The following is a 22,079-nucleotide window of genomic DNA, read 5'->3' as shown; positions in this document are numbered from 1 at the left end:
GGTCGGTTTGAATCATCTTGAACCACATGAGCCCCCAAAGCATACGTGTTAGCCATAGATGTCTTTCAATAAATACCTACAAGAAAACAAAGATGTTACAACTAGGATATCCTCCACTTGTATGGGGTCGTTGGTGTGCTAATCAAAGAGGGTTGATGGACAATATTGTAGGCTGGGAGTATCCGAGGTGAAAGAGATGACTTGGTGTGGAGCAGAAAGAGGGAGCAGTAAATGCAGATGAATATAGGTCTTCAACTTGTAAACATAGCTAATCCAGGGTCTGGCATAGTACTAGGACTCAGGAGTGCCTGGAAGTACAATGCCCACTGTAAAATGCAGATCTGCCTTGCATTAGGCCTGACAAAGAGGCTGCCCAGCACCTAGAATATGCTGCTTATGTCTATATACAGGCTGCCCAGGTCAGTAGGATGGTCCCAGCAGTGAAACATAGCAGAAAGAAGTCTGTCTACCTGGAAAAACAGGCCGCCCAGCAGAGAATAGCTGCCTCCCAGCCTGCAATTTTACTGCCTAGCAGAAAGGAGGGTGCTCTGCTGTAAAATGCAGATGCAAGGGGAGCTGCCTGTAGAAAACGCAGGTCATGCAGAGACTGGTCCTGCAGCAACTGTGCCGGGGGCTGCTTGCAGAAAACTCAGGCCTGTATGGTGTTGCACAGCTAATAGAATTTCTGCCCAGCCTATTTGACGTTGCATGGGTGCAGGATTAGTGCCAACCAGCCTGTCAAAGGCCGCCTAGGTTCAAAATGCCAATCTGCCCTGGTAAACACAGCCTAAAAAGGGTGGAAACAGGCCACCTTGCCTTGTTTGATGACAAACCCAGGGGTTGCAACACCTATGGATGGGGCCTGACAAGTTTTGTTGCAGATAGCACACTCCTGTTTAAGATCTTCGACTCCCACGCATGGCTTTGCTACCATGTGAGAGTGCGCAACGTAAAGAGGAAAGTGAACATGGAGAGGAGGAAACAAAGGAAGAATGCAGAAGAGAGAAGGAACAATGTGATTGCAATGGCTAAAGGTACAAGGCTGCAACAATCAGCCCGAACATGTAGCTCTACGCATCAGTGTGGGCGCTAGATAGTAGTAGGGGGATGAGAGAATGAGGAGGGCTGGCTAATTACAAAGGATCAATGATGGATAATTAGAGTGGGAGGGCACGTTGCCTATATATAGGCAAAAGGTGGCAAAACCCTAAATAGGTTCAAAATCCTTAAAATTTCCAAAAGTGCCCAAAAAGAAATGCACTGATGTGCCCTCCATCTAAAGTGTCTAAAACACACATAAAATGGTAGACAAATACAATGATAGAGCTCCTAATGTCTTCATCTGTGAGGCTCGCAGGTAGGAGATGACCACACAAGGCACACGATTTGCTTAACATTTGTACAAGGCACACGATTTGCTTAACAGTAAGTACAAATGTGGGCAGCTAGGCACAAGCGGTCTTTAACCCCCCAACAGAACCCTTGACACATTTGTTGAAGAGTATCTAGAAAAAGAAATACATGTTGGAATTTATGTCTTCATATCATTTGGAAGAGTAAGCTTGAAACGTTGAAGCAACTAGTAATGGCTGCAGCAATAGACATTACCCACCACATTATGGTTGCAATCTTATACAAGATGACCAATTGATTGGACTTGAGATCTGCAAGCTCATGGACTCTTGATGGTCATTAACCTGGTTTAACTTTGGTGGATTTATTAATTTGGTGTTTGATTCATTGTATGGATGGACTACCATTTGTCAAAATTCCTTTGCAATCATCCAGACCTTTGAGAGAAGGTAGGCAGAACTCAGTTGGCAGCATTGGGTGCTTATAAAGGGAGGCAAAGTTTTTTTGGTGGTCATCACTTTTGCAAGTTTGTGTGATTAGTCACTGGCAAATTTTTTTCTCTCTTCTTTCTAGTTATGGCAGCTCTAAAGGTCCAATACAGGTCATCTGGCATCTTTCCTTTTGGATGTGGGTCTTGAAGGCTTTCAATTGAGTCTAGAGTATAAATGCTTTCGTTTTTCATATGAAATGGATTAGCACATTGTCATTTGGCTCTATTCCTCTTTTTTTCTCTCTCATCTTGTGGCCTTGGTTGCCTTCACAGTTGAGCTCCAAGAGAAAGTACTTGTGGTTGGATCACTGCAAGTTGATCTGTTAAATTTAATGTTCAGCAATTTGGAAGTAACCACTCACTTTTTATCCCTTTCTCCTTCAGTAACTTTGGATCTTGTGTGGTTCTCAGTACATTGCTCTTCACCTTACTTTCTTTCAGTTTAAATTCTCTCTATGTTTATGGGAGATTAAAACTGTAGGTCGTTCTGAAGTCCTGAATCCCTATGCTTCAATGTGGGACAGCATTCTTTGTGAGTTAAAATATCTGATGCTTCTTCATTAAGATAGCTATCTGATTTTACCAACCATTTAATCAATTTTCACACTACACCAGACTCATAAATCAGAGAAGATATGCCAATGCACGGAGATGCTTACTTTTTGCTCCTATAGAGTCTCAGGATTTTCTATTTTTCAATACTTAATGTGTGGGAGCTTACAAAATGTTCTATTGTAGGGTTAACTTTTCTGAATTGTTCAAATTGGCTTTTATTTTGTGCAGAAAGCAGCAAGTGTATTCCCTTTGCCACATGGATAATCTGATGCCTTCACTGGGAACATCAGTGCCTGCCCCAGCAATCCTTTCTGTCCGGGATTGTTCATTTCAAATATTGGTAGAAAACCTTGGAAGTAACATGGAGTTGGGAAACTCTTCTCCTTTATCACACCTCAATCCATTTGCAAAGCATGGTCTTACACCTAACATGAAGGTGTCATCATCTGCATCTTTAAATGATACTTCTGTTAGGTCCAATGATCACAAGCAGGCTTCAGTGGAGTCTACATTTCTTTCTATTTCTGATGATGGAAAGATTTGGCATTGGTCTATAACTTATGTTACTGGTACAAAGGAAAGATCCTTGATTTCTAACTCCAATGGTTGGTCCACAGAAAGCAGAGCTCTAAATGCAAATGGTAATGTTGCTTCTTCTAGTGAAGCACTGGAAAAAGACGAGAATGATGAGGCAATAAGACTGAATACCTCCTCAACAAAACTTGATACCGATTTGCTTGTTCCAACATTCAAGGTGTGCTCTCAGATAATGTATAGAGACATTGTGATGCTGAAGAACAGGTCATTTGCTCTTGTATACATTGTTGCTTAGATTCTGCAACATTGTACTGAGATGTTCTGGATTGACTTGATAAAGAGAAACAATGTTCAATCTACTAACTGGATGGTCTTGTTTTTTGTCCTTTTTCTTGAGACGTGTCTTATTTCGTATGTCATACATTATTATGATATTTGTTTCCTCTCTTTGCTTTCTCTTTTATGTACATGTGCTGTGGGTAACACAGACATGCACACGTGCAAATGTTCTCACTTTTAAGGCTGTTAGCTGAGTGTTTTTGTTGTTTGGTCAGTTAGTATTAACAGGTCAGCTGAATCTACTTTCATCAGTGATAACTACTTTGGCTGTTCCTGTCCCTTCTTTATTGGCTACTTCAACAGGTAGGTGTTTTGTGAATTGCCAAGATTGCATTGCAAAAATTGTTACAAGGCATAACATCTGTCTCGTATTGTGTGCTTAGGTGGTGGCAATGGACCAGCAGTGTCAGTTCCATTGGTTGCTTTGGCTTCACAAGGAGGCACCTTAGAGCTTGTTGATGCTGCAGCTAATACTGTTACATCTTCATTCTTGGTTCATACTAGTTCGGTTCGTGGGTTACGTTGGCTTGGAAACTCCAGGCTTGTGTCGTTTTCTTATACTGAGGTATTTGGAAGACTTGGAGTTTTGTCTGTTTGTTTTCTATGTTCTCATGAAAAAATTGTTAAGTTGCAAGTTAGCACTTTTGTTTCTAGTGAGATGACTAAACCAAGTCTCCTAAGAATTATTTTGTTTGTTCACACACACACACACCACACACATTTAATATACATGCATATATTTATACATATGTATGCATATGTTTGTGTGTGTGTGTGTGTGTGTGTCTCTCTCTCTCTCTCTCTCTCTCTCTCTATCAATATAAATATAAATATAAATGTGTAGAGAGAGAGAGAGAGAGAGAGAGAGAGAGAGAGAGAGAGAGAGAGAGAGTTCTAAGCTGACCTGATGGTTTGATGTAAAATATTTACTTAATTCAATTACCTTTGCGAAAAAAGAGAGAGAGAGAGAGAGATGTCTCTAAAAGGCTAGAGTGGCCTATGAGACCATAACCAATACAACTGGTATCGTCATCTATCATCAGATAAGAAGAGAATTTTTTTTTTTTGTAAGTTTACATGGTATATAGGAATGCGAAGTATGGAAACTGAAAAAGTTGGAAAAAACTAACTTTAAAAAGATCAAGAGTGTAGGGTATCTCCCTCTCAATCTATGGAATCCACCAAGACTTTGCAAGCTACCTCCGACTGAGTCACCGTGCCAATCTGCCTTTGTAACAAGCAATTGTGATGCGAATGTGGCGCATATAGTCACGCCTATGTTGCCGACTAGGTACTCGAGGGTGTGGTGCTTTGCATAGCGTTGTAGCTCTGTCAACTGTGATGCCTCTTGATGCTGTATCTCAGCAACGCCTATCAGTAGGAGATGTAGTGTCTGGGGTGGTTGCGGTTGGGGGTTCAGCTACGTTGAAGTAGTCTATAACTATTCTCTGGAGGGATGGATGATGCTGGGGTCGCCTCCTATCCCATAACAATAATGCTCTGTGTCGTTGGAGCTCTAGCAAGAAAAGGCCCAAACATCTTTGGTCCTCATAGTCCATCACTTGTCTTAGTGGTCCCAAGCCCTCCTTAAAGATGCAATGATAGTAGCCTCGGATATCATAGTATACAACACATCTACAAATGTAGTGCTCCTTCGTCTCTGGCTCCCATCCACAAAGTTGGCACATCCTCTCATTGGTTGCAATATGGCTCCATCAACCTGTCTCAATTATTAGATGATGAGATGAGGTGCGGATCTGACCAATAGCAACTTGGAGTCTGTGGGAAAGTTGAGCATCCATGTATCTAGGCCTCACTATGAAACCGTCATGAGAAAGCTGCAAGAAGTGACATTAGTATTGTGTTGTTTTTGTGCCTAATGCAAGAGGGGGACTTGGACCAAGTCCTTTCTATCTCCACTTTAGTGATGTCTACCCTAATCACACTATTCAGCTTTGCACGACTAAGGCTCAAAGTAGGGCAATCGAGGCTGTAATCAAACAGTGATAGTCTATATGTACTCATGCCATGTAAATTCAGCCACGTGCTTATATGTGCATATCAACACTATCTATCTCCCTTTGTTTCAAGCTGTCTTGAAGACTCCAGTGCTAGTCTAGGATATCGGTCTTTAGGGAGCTGCCATATCCTCTGGAGGAAAGTAATTGCTTGGAATAATGTCTCAACTACCATGGGTGTAGCGCCTAACTCTGCCCGGATGATCTCCTGTGGTACTGAGGCTTTTGCCCTTCTCATTCATGCTATCATCATGACCAGTGGTCTTTCCATATGTTCACAACCATCATAATGTTATGCTTCCAGTCCAGTGGCATTTGTCTAGTATGATAAAGGCTTGGGTCCCAAATGGTTGCTCCATAGAGTAGCGTGGGTATAACTAAAGTGCCAAAAAGCCACAATTTGGTACGAGGGGCTGAAATATATTCAAACTGAGTGGTAGAGAGTGCTACTATTTTTTGCAATCTAGAGCACCAAGAAACCGCCCCACCCGTCAAGGTAAAGATATACCCACTAGTAGACTTGCGAATATCCAAGTCACCTGCCATGTCTGCATCACAATACCCCTACAGGTCTAACATATCCTTGCCATAGCAAATACATTTTCTTTGTGTGCCCTTAAGGTACCGTAAGATACATTTCACTGCTTCCCAATGTGCTTTGCTAGGATTTGACATGAACCTACTTACAACTCCCACTGCATAAGCAATGTTAGGTCTAGTGGCAACCATAGCATACATGAGTGAACCACAAGGTGAAGCATAAGGAACACCTTTCATAGTACTGGCTGCCTTATCATCTTTTGGGCAATCTGCTTTGCTAAGCTTAAGATAAGGTGGAAAAGGTATACCAAGAGGCTTAGCATCAGCCATAGAAAAACGATCAAGTACTTTGCTGATGTACTTTTCTTGTGAGAGAAATAAGAGTTGTTGCTCACTATCTCATGGTACACGCATGCCCAAATGCATGAGTCTTGCACGTGGCACAGTATCAAAGGCTTTGTGGAGGTCCACAAATCAACAATATATTTTTTTCCTCTATGATCGTTCCTCCTCAATCAAGGCCCTTAGCGTGAACATACGGTCTAGCATATTGTATCCGTGGCAGAAACCAGCTTGTCTTGTAGATCGTATTTTCTTTGTTTCAGCCCACCAACTCAACTCATGCTCCACAATAAAGACATATATCTTTGCTAGCATATGGCCAATCGTAATAGTGTGGTAGTTGTTAGTGACCAATGGATCTCCACTCTTAAAAATTGGCACTATTGTGTGGTCACACCAACATACTGGAAACCCCTCACATAGGGCTCTATTGAAGAGATTTGCCAAGATAGGGGTATTATGTGGTCACACCAACATATTGGAAACCGCTCATATAGGGCTCTATTGAAGAGATTTGCCAAGATAAGGGCCAGTGCATAACATGCATGTGCAAAATGCTCTGCCACAAGGCCATCTTGATCATGTGCTCTCCCATTCTTTAACCTCCGAATGGCATATCTCACCATCTTTTCCGTAAAGAAACCGCACTGTGTTGGCCTAGAGTTTGATGGATAGGGTATCTGCTCTTGTGATGGAACATCGTATAGTGCCCTAGCATGTTCATGCCAAACCATAGGTGATGTCAATTGAATTGGGGGTTGTCTCCTGTGAAATTTCCTCCATGCCCTCTTGCTGTCTTTGTTCAGAAAGAGCTGATACATCTTTGACTGGCTAAATATTGAAATATCTGTCCATGTGCTTATTGTTGTCCTTAGCTATGGGAGGTGAATCTGTCCAATAGCAGCCCACATATCATAGGAGAGGTGTGTATCTATGTACTACGATTGGAAAATAAATCCGTCCTCAAAGAGATGTGGAAAGTGGCTGCCATAAAACTCCATCTTTGGCCCTAGAGGGAGAGGCAGCTGGATCCAAGTCCTTGTCTCAACTCCTAGAATATTGGACTTGATGAACTTAATTCAGCTCAGATCAGCTAAGAGAGAGAGTGCGGCAGTCTAGGGTGTAGTCAAAGGGCAGGAGTGTCAAAGAAATGACTAAGAGACTAGAGAGAAAATAGGTTTTGCAGGGAGAAACACAGTGAAACCAGCCTTCCTTCTGTGGATGGGTGGTGAATCCCTGATTACAACTTAATTACAGCAGCAAACAATAAATGCAAATCCGAAAATACAAATTTACCTACTGATCTTGGACAATGCACACCTGATTGGCCCCAAAATTGGCGCCCCTTTTGGTATTTCTTTAGCTTTATTGAAGAAGAAGTTGATTTACAATGGGATTCTCCCGATCCCCTTCGCAATCCAAACTCCCTTGCTGTCCAAAGTGACCAGCAAGTCTTCAATCTATTTTGCCCCTTGATTCGGGCACTTAATTGGCTTTCACTCACTTCATAGACAATGGAAATGCCCCAAGTTCAATGGCTGGCAAGTTCTCCACCTGAATTTAGCTGAAAATCACTTTCAGCCTTGAAAAATCCAAGTCTTGGGGCTTCCAATTTTTGGCACGCTTCTCGAGGCTGTTAGTAAACCCTAATTTCGGCTCTATAAATTAAGGTTTACAGCAGAGAAATTTAAAATTTCTCAACCTCCAAGGGTCCAAATGCTGAGATCTTCAGAGCAAGGCTGTGAAATGGTTGGGAGATGAGAGAGAAAGCTGTAGAGAGAGAAAATTCAGAGTTTCTTTGCAAAGAACTGAAGAAAATCTGTCATTTACTACTGCTGCCCTATCTCAACAGCTTGTAGATGCAAAGGATTGAAGAAAATCTGTCATTTATTGCTACTGCCTTGTCTCAACAGCCTGTAGATATTGTCACCTGTTGTTGATTGGTCTTCTCCAGCCCTTGGCTGCCTCTAAAGGTCCTCCAATAGCTGCAAATAAGACCAACAACATCTCCTCTCTCTCTCTCTTGCAGGTTGAATATACTAAAAGTGTCTCTCTCTAGCCTCTAAAGACGGTTTTCAGTCTTGTATGGGCATTTTTGACAAGTGGCAGCCTTTTCAAATGGTTTTTTCAGCATTATCCATAATTAAATATTAATTTTCAGTTTTTAAATACTGAAAATTAATCTAATAATTATTTAGGTGCCCTGAAAATTAATCAGACTGGCCAATAATTAAATTGGCTAGACAACTTTCATTCCCGAGTGTCTGTGCGCAATCTCTGACCATCAGATTGGCGTTAGATACCATTAAACATCACTTCTCTAGTGTGACCAACTGACACTTATGGCCAAATGAATGACCTAGGCCAACAATTGACACCATATACCCCAAGTATTTGTGCAACATAACTTATAGCAACTTTTGCCTTTGACATCTCGTGATTTCCTCGGGTCCCGCACTCGCAAATTTATTCTAACCCCAGTTACACCTCACGTGTGCAATATCTACTTAACCATGCGATTAAAAATTAATCCACATATTAGGAGAGGTTTCAAAAATACATGTCCTCATGATTCACAGTGTGTATGGCAAACATTGAGAGAGAAGAGAAACTCCAAAACATGAGAAGAACAGTATGATGATGTATTGAATCATGCTATGGGAAAAAAAGTTGATATAGTGGAGCGAAAGCTCAAAAGATGACTTCACTGTCATGTTTGAACCAGGCAGTACCACTTGTGGGAATCTACACAGCGAAGGGAGCTAAACATAGTCCTCTGCTCAATGGGCTATTGAAATAATCACTGAAAGGTGATTGACAACTGTCAAGGGAGCAAAGTGTCACAAGGACGTGAAATTTTGAGATGCGTTAATCTTATTGATAACATTTGATTAAGTTATTAATCAAATTTGCAAGGTTGTTTAAGAACATATGATGCATATGGCAGATATTCCATAGTAACAAGCCAAGGACCTTGAGGGTGTAGTGAATGTCAAGGGCAAAAGTTGTGATAAGTTATGCCGACTAGGTTTTGTTGGTTAGTTGGTATTAGGTTGGACCCTAGGGCAGTGGTTTGGCCAATAAGTGTTGGTGGTGACACTAGGGACTAGCATTAATTAATTAATTAATGCCAATCTAATGGTCAACAGAGATTGGGGACCACTCCAGGTTGCAAATGGCCTAGCCAATTTAATTATGGATGGACAAATTTAATTTTAGGCAAGGCAAGAAGGGATAAAATTAATTTTCAGGATTATTTAATTTGAAAATTAATTAAATGAGTGGATAATACTAAAAAATACGTTTAGAAGGCTATTACTTGGCAAAAATGCCCATGCAAACCGAGAATACGTTTTTGGGGGTTGGGTCTCAGCCATTCAGTGAATTTACATCTTGGGAGAGAGAGAGAGAGAGAGAGAGAGAGAGAGAGAGAGAGAAAGAGTTGGTCCATTTTCTGATCAGAGAACAACAATTTGCTGCAGAAGACAGCCATCTTGGGGGCCGCAACATGCAGGGATAGTAGGGAGTCACCTTTCAGGGTTGGCAACAAAAAGGTGATAGCATTTTGGAGACGCTTGGTAGTTGGTGACTGCACTAAATGCAGGCTAGAGTAGGCAGCAGGCAGAATTTAGGATTCTTTTTGAAGAAAATCAGATTTCACCTTCTCCTACCCATTCTCAAGAGATCTTAGCATTTCTTAGTCATTTTGAGCAGATCTCAACTTGTACTCGTTCCATTAGCAATCAATTTAAAGAAATACCAAAAAGGGTGCTAGTTTTGGGGCCAACAAGGTGTCCAATGTCCGAGATTATTAAGGTAATTTGTGCATTTCAAGTTATATTCATTTGCTGATTGTTGTTGTTAAGTGGTTAATCATGCTATTTACCTCTCTATCCGAGGAGGAAGGCTAGTTTCAAGGTTTCGTTGTCGGGATACCACTCGATTCTTTGATTTGGTGGTGGGTTCGAGGTACCTGATTGAAGGTGAAAAGCTTTGCTCTAGTGTGCTGAAATTGTATTTAGTTGAACATTACAATAAGAATGTCTTTAGATAGTGAGATGGGATTAAGCAGGGATGATGTCTCTCAATTTAAAAATTCACAAAGTGTTGGGAAAAATGCAATGCTTGATCTTGGACAAGGCATGCAACATGGACATCAAGCTGAGAATGAGGGAATTGGACAAGAGGTGGATCCTTCTAGGTCTCTTAAAGCTAATGACTAGCAAGAGGAAGAGGAGCTTGATGATTAGTGTAAAGATTAGCCTAGGACAAGAGTTGAAATATTTATGCAATTGGCAAATGATCCTTAGTTTATGTGCTTTTTGAATCCTTAAGGAAGGGAAGCAAAGGTAAGAAGAGGAAGTCATCTTGGAGAACTTTGCGACATTAAGATGCACTGAGGGAAGAGACAATACAATAGTATGATGTTCCAAATGTGGATAGTGAGCGTAAGCAAATGATGCTAGTGGGGCAATTGATGTAGGCCAACCTAGAAGTGGCAATCCAATGCTTTTGGGATAGCAGGGCATGCATGCAATTATGGGGCAGCCAAGGTACTTTTGTAGTGGCACTAGTTTCCATGCTATGGTGGGTCAAGGACCGCATACAAGAATGTATGACACAACTCTTGTTATATGCAACAACCAATGCGTAGTGTGCAAGGCCCAATGTATTCGGGCATGGCTGGTAATATACATAACCCCATGTAGAGCAATGTTGGCATGATGTTGGCGCACGTGGCAAGTTAAGCAACGTATATATGCAGCCCATTGTGTTAAGGACTCATGGTATTAATGCTAGTTATGCAAATTCTCTGTATAGTGTTGGTTATGAGGAAAAATGCATCTAGTAATGCATGCATCAAGGTACTATGCTGATAGTATGTTTGCCATGAGGTCACTACTTAGTGTACTAGTCATTGTGAGATATATGCAGATAAGTATGTGTTTCACGTGAGCACTAGAGCCATACTTTTGCATTAGCTTATGATCAATTTGGCATGAATTTTGCCTCAATTTTGAGACAAAAATTCTGGTCAGTTTCAGCTCAGTTTTTGATGAGTTTAAGAACCGTTTATGGTCACTTTTGGGATCAGTTTTGCATTAGTTTTTGCATTGATTGCTAGTTAGTTTTTGCAATGAGTTTGTGATCAGTTTGGAGTTACGTTTGCAGCAGTTTGTGATGAGTTCTCAGATCAGCAAGTGAATAGTTTATGATCAAGCTGTGCTTAGTTTTCAATGGTTTACAACTGGTTACATGGAAGCATGTTAGTAGATACCATTGATAGTTTCAGCCATGCTTTATACTAAATTAATGCTTTTCTATGGTTGATTGTCAGAATAGTTGAGAAACATAAGTTATGGATGTATCCAATGGGTTTCTAGCAACAATTTTGAAGTGATTTTCAATTTTATATTATCTTTATGTTGGTTGGAAAATTTTAGTAAGATTTAGGGCATGTGGCATGGTTGGACAATGTCACCAATGTTGTGACTGCAATGCCTTATGGAAATTTCAGTGTAATATGCTTTTCCTTTGGCACAATGCAATGCAATAGAGGACGATTGCAGGGATTTCAAGGGGGATATCTATCACTAGGACGTGAAATTTTGAGATGCTTTAATCTTCTTGATAACATTTGATTACGTTATTAATTAAATGCAAGGTTATTTAAGCACATGTGATGCACATTGAAGATATTCCATAGTAACGGGCCAAGGATCTTGAGGATGCAGTGGGTGTCAAAGGCAAAAGTTGTGATAAGTTATACTAACTTGGTTTTGTTGGTCAATTTGTATCAGATTGGACCCTAGGACAGTGGTTTGGCCAATAAGTGTCGGTGGTGATACTAGAGACTAGCATTAATTAATGCGAGTCTAGGGTCAACAGAGGTTGGGAACCTCTTCAAGTTGCAAATGGCCTGTCAATTTAGTTATGGATGGGCACATTTAATTTTGGGCAAGGTCAGAAGGGTTGAAGTTAATTTTCAAGATTATTTAATTTAAAAAATTATATAAATGGTTGGATAATGCTAAAAAATATTTGTAACCAATTTAATCATGGATGGGCACATTTAATTTTGGGCAAGGTTAGAAGGGTTGAAATTTCAGGATTATGTAATTCTGAAAATTAATTAAATGCTTGGATAATGCTGAAAAATGGATTTAGAAGCTTGCCACTTGACAAAAATGCCCATGCAAATTGAGAAAACGTTTTTGGGGGTTGGGTCTCAACCATTTAGTTGGTTTATAGCTTGGGAGAGGGAGAGAGAGAGAGCTATTAGTCCATTTTTTGATCAAAGAATAGCAATTTGTTGCAGAAGACAGCCATTTGGGGGCCTCAACAGGTAGGGGACAGCAGGGAATCACCTTCTAGGGGTTGGCAACATCATTATTGATTAGGAGAAATCATTTTGGAGGTGCTTGGCAGTTGATGACTGCATTAAACGCAGGCTGGAGAAGGTAGCAGACAGAATTTAGGGTTCTTGTGAAGAAAATCAGATTTCTCTCTCATCTTGGCTTTCTCTCAACAGGTAGGGGACAGCAGGGAATCACCTTCTAGGGGTTGGCAACATCATTATTGATTAGGAGAAATCATTTTGGAGGTGCTTGGCAGTTGATGACTGCATTAAACGCAGGCTGGAGAAGGTAGCAGACAGAATTTAGGGTTCTTGTGAAGAAAATCAGATTTCTCTCTCATCTTGGCTTTCTCTCACCTTCTGCAATCCATTCTCAGGAGATCTCAGCATTTTTGAGCCATTTTGAGTAGATCGTAGCCAAATTTGGTGACCACAGACAGATCTCTACCCTAATTTTTTGCAGAAATTAGGGTTTGACAGTCCCAATTGATGAAGGCATCGTACACTAAATTCAACACTTGAAATTTGTGTAATTGTTAGGAAATTCAGATGCCAGCCCATTCATTGTAATTTGGAGCGGCATTTGGCCAGTTGGTGGTTTCATTTGTGCAAGTCCTGGGTGAAAAATCAAGGGGCAATTGGCCTGAATTGATAGCTGATTGTTGCTACAACAAAGACCTTTTTGGATCAACAAAAGATTTTGTGAATCTCAGCTTGTACTCATTTCATTAGCAATCAAGTTAAAGAAATACTGAAAGGAGCGTTAGTTTTTGGGCCAATAGGGTGTCCAATGTTTGAGATTATTAAGGTAATTTGTGCATTTCAAGTTATATTCATTTGCTAATTGCTGTAGTTAAGTGCTTAATGAGGGAATTACCACCCTTACCAAGATGGAAGGCTGGTTTCGCAAAGTGCAATGCTTTGATACTATGAGAGATGAGGAAGATGATCACTAGTTATTGAGGGAGCGCAACACAGCCCTCAAACGTTGGGAAGTGGTCCAGGATGTAAAAAACAAATGCGAGGTGCCTCCTGATTGCCAAATGCAATGGTGGATGATAACATCAGCTGGTGGAGATTGACATTTGGGTGAGGAAAGCTAACACATGATGCACCAGATCACCAAACGTAAGTTACAAAAGTGTCGCTAGGTAGGAGTGATGTTGCTAGGTATAGAAAATACCTCTAGGCTACCAAATGCAAGATATAGATGACCCCTGATATGTGGAGGCTATTGTGAAATGCAGAAGATTGACACGGGATGATTGGAGAGATATTGCTAGCAATGGAGGAAGATCACTAGTTACAGAAGACCTCCAAATGCAGACCTGATAATGAGGGACAGGGTGCTTGAAGCAAAAGGTGAAAGGTGGTATAAGCTAGCTACGAGGCTTGAACTACAATGTCCTTCGGAAGGGGTGTGAGCAGTAGGAGAAAGGTTGGAGAGAGAGAGGGAAAGGGTGTTTGAGTGAGGAAAGAAGAGGGATGAAGAATAATTGAAGTGGATAAGAATGAATAAAGTGATTGTCTGTTTATAGGCATAAGCTTTCTAGGGTGGCATATCAATGTGTAGACATTTGTTGATGAAATGACTAAAATTATGGACACCAACCCTTATGGGGGCTGTCAATGTGAAGCCCTAAATGAAGTGTGTAAATCCAAGGAGGGGTTTCTCAACACCCCCTCTCAGTCTCAAAAAGGGATGAAGAAAGAGGAGTGAAGAGAGATATGAAGAAGATGTGGAGGATCCTTGAAAGGTAACCTATACTAAGGAACAGTAGATGGGATGAATTGTAGAACTTGACTCTAGATCGAGAGAGAAGCCACTAGTTCCATAACTCCAGGTTGTGAGGAATTTGAAGGCCTTGTTGCCAAGTCGCACTGCTAAACATCCAAAGCCCTGATCTAGGTGGTACCTAAAGATCCTGGGTAGCAATAGGAGAAATGATTGCTCGAAGGTAGCCATCCCCAAAGAGTAAATGGTGGGTGAAGAACTACATGATGGGTAGGTGCCCCCTCTAAGGTGGAGATGCATGGGTCTCCTTTGTAGCCAAAGAAGTAGGAGCCTCCTTTGAGAGTAAGGAGAGTACGTCCCGCTTTGAAATGGCCTCTGTGAGAGAGAGGGATTCTAAAACTCATGGATTGTGGACTTTGGATCATTTGATAACGAAGGAAGTGCCATAGGTCATGTCGAAGAAGGTATTTGGGGTGTCAAAGATGTCGTAGAATTCCTAGAGGTGGCCTCTTGAACTTGAGTAGTAGAGGTGGGAAAAGGTGAGGCTTATGCTGAGCTGAAGGTGGGCCATAGTTGTTCTCTCTCAAGGGAGTGGATTGTGGAGGTGAAGTAATGGAAAGAGTCGAACAACCATTCTCTCAATGGTCTGTCCGTTTGCCTATGGAGAAGTCATAGCATTGGAGTGTCAACCTGTAAAATGGAGGGTGGGTGGGAGAGGAAGAGAAGGGTATTTCTGTCTCTTGGTGATGTAGTGGAAGGGGGGAAATCAGTAGATGATGCTGTATGCGCAACTTGTCTTTGCCTTCTCTAATATAGAGGATCTTCGTGGCTCATTGAGTGCCTCTGGCTCTGGGAGTTTGATACCATGTCAAAAGAAATGACTAAGAGACTAGAGAAACAATAGAGTTTGTGGGGAGAAACACAGTGTGTACAAAACACTGAGAGAGAAGATAAACATAGAAACATAGGAAGAACACAGTGATGATGCACTGAATAATGCAATACGAAGAGCGGAGCTCAAGCTCAGAAGATGATTGCATTGTCTTGTTTGAACCAGGCAGTAGCAACTGTGGGAATATGCACAGTGAAGGGAGGGAAATGCAATCCTCTAGGCAGTGGGCTATTGAAATAATCACTGGAAGGTGAAGGATAATTGTCAAGATGTTAGTAGTCACGTTTGTCATGCCTTGTTATCTCCTACATGTGAGCCTCGAGTTAGACGAGGACTTTAGGAGCTTTGATGTGTCTATCACTTCTTTTGACTGAGGAGGTAGCTTATTGTAGAGCACTCAATTTATTGCATTTTAGTGCATTTTCTTCTCCAGTTGGGATTTTATGTGCATTTCCCGAGGCAATTTCTGCATTCTTGAGGTTGCCTCACCTGTTGGACATTGTCCATTGTTTCCAGCATTAAATTCTAGTCGGCCATATTTTAGATCGGCCAGTTTTTGGGATTTTGGCTATTTATAGCCATTTCCTACTTGGTAGTCATATAGATAATCATCTTCCCTCCTTCCTTGGTAGGTGTACACTCCGACTCCATTATCTTTCTCCATCTTTGGTGCTGCCGTCATCATCAGCCTGATCTGGTGCTCTCACTGACGTGGGCTGTGTGCAGAGACTAATCAATCCTCCTTCTGTATTCAGCATTTGTTCCTTATTCAGTGTAGGTTTCTTTTTTTCTTTTCTTGCAGATTGTCTCTCTCTCTTCCTTTGTGTTAAGAGTCCCTTCTTCTGTTGTGCACTCTTACATGGTATCAGAGCATGGTATCATTGTCCAAGAGAGACACCAAGCTGACTTATTGTGGAGGAGACCACCCTAGATTGCCACGCGGCCTTGCTACCTCAGCGTTTTGCTGAAAACACGACTTTTTGCTTGGAGGCGTTGGCTTTTCCTATGCCATGTATCTGTTTTGCTGCTCTCTTCCTCTCCTACTAAAGGCGATAGTTTTCCTCAGTCAAGCAACAATCTTTTGCTACAAACACAGTGTTCCTTGGTCAAGTGACAACTCTCCTCAACAAATGCACATAGTCCTTGTGCAAGTGACAGTCTATCTCTCCTAGGCAGACCCTCTACATCGACTTTCTTGTGATCTTGTAGCCGTTTCCTCCTGTTTCGGGCCTGTTTACCACCACAACATAGATTTTTTGTGGGTGTCTTGTAGGATATTGAAGATGTATTATCACCAGTTCTTTGTTGACTTAAGAGGATAAGGTCATTGTTCCTTCCTTTGAGAGACGGAGAGATTTTCATGCTAGTTCACGCAATGACTAGAGGTCGCCTAGCCCGTTTGAATGAAATCCCTCTTCTTCCCATTCTCCCCATGTTTCACAGAATGCCTGTTTTGTTGGCCTTCATATACCATTCATGGCATCCTCTATACAGGTCCTTATACTCCCTTCTTTGCCCAAAGAAGACCAGCTTGATAGTTCCAACTACTCGCTTTGGTCGTGTAAGGTTTGATCTTTGGGAGTTTGTTACCGATCCTTTTGTGAGCCTTAGTCTAAGTCAGGCGAGGACTTTAGGAGCTCTTATATGTCTATCACTTGTTTTGACAGAGGAGGTAGCTCATTTTGGAGCACTCATTTATTGCATTTTTGTGTATTTTTTCTTCTAGTCGTGATTTTATATGCATTTGCTGGGGTAGTTTCAACATTCTTCAGCCTGCCATATTTTTGTCCCCAGATTTTAGGTTGGTCAAATTTTGGGATTTTTGGCTATTTGTAGTCATTTCCCATTTGGCAGCCATATAGATCATTATCTTCCCTCCTTCCTTGGTAGGTGCACACTCCAACTCCATCATCTTTCTCCGTCTTCGGTGCTACCTTCATCATCAGCTTGATCTAGTGTCCTCATTGATGTTGTGGGTTGTGTGTAGGGACCGATTAGTCCTCCTGTATTTAGCATTTGTTCCTTGTTCAATGCAGGTTTCTTTTCTTCTTTTCTTGCAGAGACTCTCTCTCTCTCTCTCTCTCTCTCTCCCTCCCCCCCTCTGTGTTCGAGTTTCCTTCCGTTGCACACTCACACAAGGGAGCGAAGCAAAGTCCTTTGCTACTGTTGGAGATGAGGACGATGATCACTAGCTCTTGAGATCAACAGCTACAAAAGACCTCGAAACACATACTTGATGATGAGGAATAAGGTGCTTGAAGCAGAACGTGAAAGATGGTGTGAGCCAGCCATGAGCCTCGAATTGCAATATTCTTCAGAAGGGGTGTGAGTAGTAGGGGAAAGGCTAGAGAGAGAAAGAAAGGGTGTTTGAGTGATGAAAGAAGAGGGGTGAAGAATGACTGAATTGGATAAGAATGAATGAAGCGAGTGTCTATTTATAGGCATAAATTGTCTAAGGTGGTGCACCATTGTGTGGGCATCCATTGATGAAATGACTAAAAATATGGACTCCAGACCTTTTTGGGGCTGTTAGTGTGAAACCCTAAATGAAGTGTGTAAACGGAAGGAGAGTTTCTCAACAAGGATTCCATGCAATCTTATCCATGTTGCCATTTTTGAGTATCAATATTTCCTCTCACTTGTTGTTGCTAGTAGTCAAGAGGAGGTCAATGCTAGTTTGGGATATGTTGGTGCAAGAACTCCCATAGCCATGGAATAGGAGTTTGAGGCTATAGTGGAAGGGCACTTGGGAGTTAGTGCCTAGGCCTGTTCATTGCAAGGTGATAGGTGTAAAGTGGAGTTGCAAAATCAAATATCTCAGTGATGGCACATTGGACAAGCACAAGGCCTGCTTGGTGGCTAAAGGTTTTGCTCAAAATCTAAGTGTAGACGTTGATGACACCTTTGTTCCTATCGCGTGAATGACCACCATTTGCACATTGCTTGCCATTGCCAACCATAGGAGATAAGCTAGTTTACTAGTTGAATGTCAAGTTTGCATTCTTGAATGGGGACTTAAAAAAGGAGATCTATGCGGAGCAGTGTCCTGGGTTCTCTAGCTTAAATGTAAGGTGTACATGTTGAGTAAGATGTTAAGCTACAAGATGTTAATTAATTATAATCCTTGGCCTACCTACTTAGCTTGCCCACCTATCCAAGAGGTGACCTCTAAAAGCCCCATTAATGCTTTGCTATTTGCATTGGTGACTCATCTGATGCTCTCCCTTCTAGATAAAATAAGTTGGCTAGTGAACATGAAATTGTTGGTTTGGCTATTCCTGGTGGGGTTCTTGCAGATGATTCATTTTCAAGTGGAACATTTTAAGGAGATTTCTTGACTATTGTTTGCACATTTTATTTATTTACCACTTTATCATTGGTGGCAGTGGCATTCGGAGGAGAGTGTAGCATAGAAGGACACTTTGTAGACATATATCCAAAGTTGTGACATTCAAAGCAAGCACCAACAAAAACTTCACATTTGAGTTTAAAATACTTGGCTCCTGTACTTCTAACATTGTCAACCTTAATCAAAATAGCCAAAAGCTTATCCTTATTTGTATCCCAAAGAATGCAAAGGTGATTCTTATTTCCATTGCAATGAGGTGAACATACCAGCTTTTCTAAACCTATAGCAATACATGGCATGTGCTATTGTATATATTCGGGAAAGTCTACCTTGAGCCAAACAGGCAACAATATCTAATCAAAGAATAACAAATCTTTGTTGGCGGCCAAGGAAGAACATTACCAACTCTATACCATATGAAAGAGGTGATTTTCTTAACATTAATTGCTTGGGTTCATTATTTGAAAGCAAGACATAAAAAACTAAGTAGTAAACGGTTTGAACCATCGAGCTACATCCTATGTCGATGGCACCTTTCCTAGAGAAAAGATGATGATTGCTCTTCTGAGTATTTGTCTAGAGGGTAGACAATTGTAGGCAATTCAACTTTGTAATTAAAGATTGGGAAAGGATCAGTCCGTTCATTCCCACCCTCAACAAAGTCTTCATGCAATGTATTAGGAATAACTTGAGCTTTTGTGAAATTTTGTTCTAGTGACCTTTTTTTTAAAGATCAACATCAAGCAATGTATGCTGTCTTTTGGAAGATTCGAGAAACTTCTCATTAATATTCTGTTGCCATAGGGCAAAAGGGGAAAGCTGTAAACTTGTTTTCACACACACACACACACACACACACACACTCTCTCTCTCTCTCTCTCTCTCTCTCTCGCATGAGGACATGTATTTTTGAAACCTCACTTAACATGTGGATTAATTTTTAACCACATGGTTAAGTAAATGTTGCACATGTGAGGTATAACTGGGGTTACAATAAATTTACGGGACCCGAGGAAATCACGGATGCCAAAGGTAAAAGTTACTGTAAGTTATGCCGCATACATACTTGGTGGTATTTGGTGCTAGTTATTGGCCTAGGCCATTTATTTGGCCATAAGTGTCAGTTAGTGCCACTAGAGAAGTGACGTTTAATGGTACCTAACGCCAATCCAGTGGTCAAAGATGGCGCAGAGACACTTGGGAGTGGAAATTACCTAGCCAATTTAATTATTTACCAGTGAGATTATTTTTCAAGACATTGAAATAACTATTAGATTAATTTTTAATATTTAAAGATTGAAAATTAATATTTAATTATAGATAATACTGAAAAAACCATTTGGGAAGGTTGCTACTTGTCAAAAATGCCCATGCAAGATTGAAAAACGTCTTTAAAGGTTGGAGAGAGACATTTGAGTGGATTCAGCTTGCAAGAGAGAGGGAGGAGATGCTGTTGGTCTGATTTGCAGCCATTGGAGGACCTTTTGAGGTAGCAAGGGGTAGGAGAAGACCAATCAATAGTAGGTGATAGCATCCACAGGTTGTTGAGATAGGGCACCAGTAGTAAATGATTAATTTTCTTCAGTTCTTTGCATCTATAAGCTGTTGAGATAGTGCAGCAGCAGTAAATGGCAGATTTTCTTCAGTTCTTCACAAAGAAAGATTGAATTTTCTCTCTCCTCAACATTCTTTCTCATCTTTTAGCCTTTCTACAACCTTACTCCAAAGATTACAGCATTGAGATCATCGGAGGTTGAGAAATTTCAGATTTCTTTGCTGTAAATCCTAATATGTAGCAGAAATTAGGGTTTACCTCAGGAAGCGTGCCAGAAATTAGAAGCTCCAAGACTTGGATTTAACAGTGCTGAAGCTGTTTTTAGTCAAATTCAAGTGGAGGGACTAGCAAATCAATGAATTTGGGGCATTTTCCATGTCCATCAAAGCAGGTGAAGGCTAATTGATTGCCCGAATCAAGGAGCAAATCAGATTGAAGACTTGTTGGTCATTTTGGACAGCAAGGGAAGTTGGAATACTGAAAGGGATTGGGAGAATCCCATATTATACTAACTTCTTCAATTAAGTTAAATAAATACTGAACGGGGCGCCAGTTATAGGGCCAATAGGGTGTCCAATGTTTAACATTATATGGTAAAGTGTGCATTTCAGTTTTGTGAATTTGTTAATTGCTGTAAATAGTGCTTAATTAGGTTATTTACCACCCTATCCGAGGAGGAAGGATGGTTTCACTCACTCAGTCTCTCTCTCTCCCCCCAAAATGTTTGAACTGAATGAACGCGCACACATCCACATCCACACAAACACGCACATGAGAGAACAGACAGAACAAAGGGGAACTGAACAGAAGTAGGAGATATAGCAAGAGAACGGGGGAGGAAGAGTCATATGCAGGAGGAAGAAATTGACACAGCTAGAAGGAAGTCCACACGAGAAGAAAAAGGGGAATAAAAACTTACTGTGATCACAGAGAAGCAACAGAAGTAGACAAAATAGAAGCAGCAGGAGAGAGCACAACTGCAAATTCAAGGGAGAGCAGGGAAGGTGATGCAGAGGAACTACAGTCCCAAAGAGAGGAGATGTTGCAGTAAGCAACAGAACTTTACAGACAAACATGCAAGCATGCACGTGCATGCATGCACATGCGCACACACACTTGGCAAGTGTGAGAATAACATTAGATATGCTATACATATAAAGCTTGGTTGAGGCCTTTTTGCACAATGGAATATCAGCCTGAGGTAGGTCTCAATGTGGTCTAGAATTCATTCTCTTGACACCATACCGGTTTGGGCTATAAACTACCAACAAACTCACTTGCCCATGGGCATTTTTGTATAGTACCATATGTGTGGAGACGACCTTTTGTCTTTTCATATCATACCTGATATCTAGAACTGTAGAGAGGGAGGAGAGCAAGGGAGGGAGGGAGTGATTGCTATATGATACTATTGTCTTTCCTTACAGGTGAAGGGAAAAGGAGGTGGGTTCGTGAATCATCTTTTTGTGACATGTATTCGTAGTGGACAGAGTAAACCCTTCCGTGTGCTTCAGAAACCTGAAAGGACTCCTATGCGAGCCCTTAGAACCTCTCCTTCTGGAAGGTTTGATCATGCTGCTTTTTGTTAGCAATAATTTAGGATTGGGAATACAGCTATTACTTCTAACTCCTCTCTCATGTGAACATGCAACTTTTTCACATTGTAGAATTGATTACTGAATGCAAAAGATTTCTAGGGCAGCTGTTTTCAACAAATGTAACAGTAGTGTACTAAATAGACAAGCTCTTTGTTTTTTAATTTTATACTGATAAGTCAAGCAAAGATTATAAGTATACATAATTTTACTATGAAATGCTAAAACTGTATGGGCTTCTCTTCTCTCTCATGAAGCGGAGTTTGATCATTTTTTTGATTTCCAGGTATTTGCTGATTTTATTTCGTGATGCTCCTGCTGAAGTGTGGGCAATGACTAAAAACCCTCAAATGGTATGCTGTTTTTGATTTCCGTCCAAGCTTGTTGCAATGACTAAGAAAATGCTTTAAGCTATTTGAAT

At 41.0% G+C, this 22,079-nt stretch overlaps 1 protein-coding gene across 6 annotated transcripts in view; it reads left to right on the top strand.

The window, feature by feature from the left end:
- The window catches only part of LOC148015211 (uncharacterized), a 90,117-nt gene that overhangs the window by 26,896 nt on the left and 41,142 nt on the right, over positions 1 to 22,079 (top strand). For all 6 annotated transcript variants that reach the window (XR_015688393.1, XR_015688394.1, XM_087665640.1 and 3 more), the window contains exons 2-6: positions 2,627 to 3,152; positions 3,490 to 3,577; positions 3,658 to 3,839; positions 21,491 to 21,627; positions 21,945 to 22,011. Coding sequence is in view for 4 of the 6 variants with exons in the window: in XM_087665640.1 (XP_087521766.1) it covers positions 2,627 to 3,152; positions 3,490 to 3,577; positions 3,658 to 3,839; positions 21,491 to 21,627; positions 21,945 to 22,011 (1,000 nt within the window). In the remaining 2 variants the exon portion in view is untranslated. The remainder of the gene's footprint in view (positions 1 to 2,626; positions 3,153 to 3,489; positions 3,578 to 3,657; positions 3,840 to 21,490; positions 21,628 to 21,944; positions 22,012 to 22,079) is intronic.

This window comes from Lygodium microphyllum, chromosome 24 (genome assembly GCF_053477565.2).
Source record: "Lygodium microphyllum isolate KBCC chromosome 24, Lygodium_microphyllum_v1.1.10, whole genome shotgun sequence".
NCBI classification, from domain to species: Eukaryota; Viridiplantae; Streptophyta; class Polypodiopsida; order Schizaeales; family Lygodiaceae; genus Lygodium; species Lygodium microphyllum.
This window is presented reverse-complemented; position numbering and strand designations above follow the sequence as displayed.